The 3,864-nt window shown below is 57.9% G+C and overlaps 1 protein-coding gene across 1 annotated transcript in view; it reads right to left on the minus strand.

The window, feature by feature from the left end:
- The window catches only part of NLE1 (notchless homolog 1), an 18,800-nt gene extending 16,222 nt beyond the window's left edge, over positions 1-2,578 (minus strand). The window contains exons 1-5 of the mRNA XM_019511175.1: positions 2,360-2,578; positions 1,893-2,110; positions 1,660-1,739; positions 1,175-1,251; positions 732-829 (exon numbers count right to left, since the gene is read on the minus strand). Coding sequence (XP_019366720.1) covers positions 732-829; positions 1,175-1,251; positions 1,660-1,739; positions 1,893-2,110; positions 2,360-2,494 — 608 coding nt within the window. The 5' untranslated portion in view covers positions 2,495-2,578. The remainder of the gene's footprint in view (positions 1-731; positions 830-1,174; positions 1,252-1,659; positions 1,740-1,892; positions 2,111-2,359) is intronic.
- Positions 2,579-3,864: the final 1,286 nt, after the last annotated feature.

Raw genomic sequence — 3,864 nt, forward strand, 5'->3', positions numbered from 1 at the left:
CATCCTGCCCACCCCCCACATGAGTTCCCTTTAATCCAGTTAGTTGTTAGCTGAAGCTTCCCCTGGGATTTCTGCTGACAGGGCTCTGCTCCAGGGCATTTCTGTCATGCCTTGGACCATCATCTGCACCAGATCCACATATAAAGAACTGCATGATAGATGAACCGGATGGCTGAGGCAGCTGGGGGAGCAGAAGGGCCCCAAGGGAGCTCTCAGCACTGGCAGGACCACATCAGCATGCAGACAATAGTCTTCCCCCTCCCCTTCCCTACCCTGCGCTGGGGTTGGGCACACCTGGATTGAGGAGCAACTCGGGGAGACAAGCCCAGCCTCAGCCCTCCAAACCCCTTCATGTGGGAAAGCTGCGACAGGGAGGGAGGAAGGCCCGAGTTCAAATCCCTGCTCCCCGCCTTTGTAAAGATGCTTGCCGCTCCCAGCTGGTAATCGGAGCTTCCTGGCATATTTTAGTCTTAAGTCTTCATCATGCAGCACAAGAAACAGGCCCCCAGCATGCCTGGCAGAGCCGGGACTCCAACCCAGGTCGCCTGCCTCCAGCCTAGTGTCCAGTCCACTGCCCACACCTCTCCTGTCCTCCAGCGCTGCCCGCTTTTCAGCATCTCTTCTCCTACCCGCTTACTCTGTTCCCAGCCAGGGCACTGGGGAGAGCCATGGCAGAAGCGTGTCCTCTCTTGATCAGCAAAGTCAGGAGCCACGGCTGGAACGTTACTTACGCGTGGAGCGGCTCCCAGCACAGCCACGTGATCCACTTGGAGTGCCCCGTCAGCGCTCGGCCGATCTGATTCCCTGTGGCCGGGTCCCAGAGGAGTATCTGGCGAGCACAGCATGCAAGGCCATCGGGTCACCAACCACAGGCACTGTGGCACAGGATCAGTTTCACCCTCCCAGCCCAGAGGGACCACAGACGATAACAGGGGAAGGCACCAAAGGACTACTCCCAATCCCTGCAAGGCAGAAGAGCCAATGGTGGTAGAAGACTAAATTCAGCGATCAAATTGCACAGCAAGCGGCTGCTGCGCGCGGCCGTGTTTGCAGTATGCTGGGAAGGCCGGTTCTTGGACCGTGCAGGGGGCAGGTCTCCTGCTCTGCGGTGGGTCGTTTCCCCTGCCCGCGCTCTTGGAACAAGCACTCGACTGAGCACAGGACTGACACGCACCTGCCCGTTCTTGCACCCCGAGGCCAGCTTCTTGCCATCAGGAGCCCAGGCGATGCTGAGGACCCAGTGCCTGTGACCTGAGGGGGAGAGAGCAGCAGTGAGGGGAAGGCTCTGGCCCGCAGGCAGCAGTCACCTGCAAGGGCTGGGTGAGGGCAGGGGGATTCTCTGCACCTGCCCCAGCCAGGCTGCCTGGGCTCACGTCCATGCCCTGCTCCGGGACAGAGCGAGCCTGTCAGGAGTGTTTTCCAGAGCAGGCGGGCAGGGGAACCACTGCTGAACACTGCTTGGGGCGCAGCAAAGCAGGGACCTCACGGGCTGCAGGCTCCTCACGCCATGGGGGTGCTATCACCAAGCCCCGAAGTCTGCTCCAAGCCCTGGACTCTCAGCCAGGGGAAAGGAAGCTGCTTGGAGGACCCCCCCAAACCCTGCTCTGGATCCCCCTCGTGCCTAGGGCCACTCCACAGCCTCCCTCCTGCTGCACTGGCCTTTGGCTGTGAACTGTGGCGTCTCTGTGCTCAGGTCCCAGAAGCGCACGGTGGTGTCGCCAGAGCCGCTCGCCAGGTACCTGCAACAGCAACACGCAGCCTGTGTGGGCTCGGGGCGGCACATGGGACGGGGCTGCTTCCTGGCGCCTCCCCCAGGCCGGGCGCTCTCTTCCTTTCCCCTTGCCGGCCAGCCCAGCACCAGGCCCGGGCAATCCTGCCCTGCTGCCTCTTACTTTCCAGTAGGGCTGAAGGCCACGGAGACGACAGCTTCCGTGTGCCCCTCCAGGGAGCTGGTGCAGCGCATCACCGCTCGCACCCGGAACACGGCCTGGGGCTGGTAGACGATGTCGAGGACTCGCTCCGACTCCACCACCTGCCCCGCCAGCGTCTGCTCCAGCGACGTGACGATTTCGGCATTCTGGACGTAGAAGGCCAAAGGCAGCGGCTCCTCCTGGAAGACAAGAGACGGGGGCAGATTTCCACCATGCCGGCTCATCCCCCCCTTGCGCGCTTCCCCGGCAGGCGCATCCGTCCAGGGAGGGAGGTCAGAGATCCAGGTGCCCCCTGTGCCCGTCCCCTGGCGCTGGGTGAAAGCAGCGGTTGTGGTGTCCCGTGGAGCTCGTCGCCCCGAGCATCGCCCCATCTGCCCCTGCACCCCACTGCCTCCGCAGCTCAGCTGCGCGCCCACGCTGGCACAGACCTCCTGGAGCAGAGCATTGCAGAGCAGCTGCAGCTTGTCGGGCGTGATGTCGACGGGGGCGTCAAAGGGGCAGCCCAGGGCCTGGCCAGCCTCATCCTTGAACTGGATCAGCCGCCGCTCCACGTCCCCCTGCATGGCCGGCAGTCGACCCCGCGCCGCTCAGCTCCGCAGCGGCGCCGCACTCCGCACGTGTGCACGCGCGGCGCGGCGCGCACCGATGAGCTCACGCCGGCGTCTCGCGATGCACGGGGCTGGGACGGCCTGGCGGTAAGTGCAACCGGGGCGGCGGGGAGGGCCTTAAAGGGCACCCCGACATATCCCTGTAGCGGGGGACTGCAGACTGACCGGTGCGGTCCAGTGCCAGCGGTCTCTGCAAGGCAGCACGGCCACTCCCATCCCCACCCCGCGGCCTATCTATATGTTTATACAATCTATAAGTGTTGTGTCTAGACCCGAATCTCTATAGTGGGCGATTTGGGCCCGAATCATACATATCCATATATCAGTATCAACATACTAAGCTATATCATGTCTATATAGGTCTGTCATATCTATGAGATACACATACACACATCTATTACACATGTACATACATGTGTGTATATAGCTGTCTCGTATATATATACACCTCTCACACTTCCATATACAGACACGTGCAGATGGACATGTGAGGTGTGTGTATATATATCAATCCATCTCACTTATATACGAGAAATATATAGATCTCATAGATATGAGAGATCTATATAGATATGATACTGATATAGATATCTCATATACAAGAGATTGGTATATTGATATGTGTGATTTGGGCCCAAATGACCCAATATACATCCAGATATGGACATGTCTCTCATATAGGTACATCTCTCTCTCATATAGCTATAACTATAAGCATATGTGAATATAAATGTTGTGTCTGGGCCCAAATCGATTCCCAATTACATCAACTGAGCAGAGCTCAGTTGTTCAACTTTATGTGGTGCTATCATTGGCAAGGGTCTTGTCCCCCAGACCCTCCAGCCCAGGGCTTCAGATGCTCCTGAATCCATGGCAGACACCCCACGTACAGGCCCAAGCCCGGAGGTTGCCTTTATCATAGCATACAACAAACCTACTTACCAAGAAGTCATTTCTGTCCACTTCTCCCTTCCACTGCAATCTCGCTTCAAAGGAAGCCGAGTCAGGAACGGGAACAGGGAGATCACCATTTACTAGCATATTGATGTATATTTTTTTATTAAACAAGAGCAAGCATCCAAAAAGAAAGCGAGTAATAAAACCCAGTGACTGGCCTGTTGTGCGCAGAGCCCGGCTGTGTTCCTGGATCACAGGCAGAAAGCCACCGGTGTAGATGCATCGTGCTTATGGCTCATCTACACTAGCCGAGAAGGTGCATGGACTAGACTGGATAGCCCCCATTACCTAGCACCAGTTAAAACAGGACTGAAAACAAGGTTCCTTGGGGTTACAGCTCCCATAGGGAAGCCCAGGGCTCAGATCTG

The sequence above is a fragment of the Gavialis gangeticus genome, unplaced genomic scaffold, assembly GCF_001723915.1.
Source record: "Gavialis gangeticus isolate Ggan-Ray unplaced genomic scaffold, GavGan_comp1, whole genome shotgun sequence".
NCBI lineage: Eukaryota > Metazoa > Chordata > Crocodylia > Gavialidae > Gavialis > Gavialis gangeticus.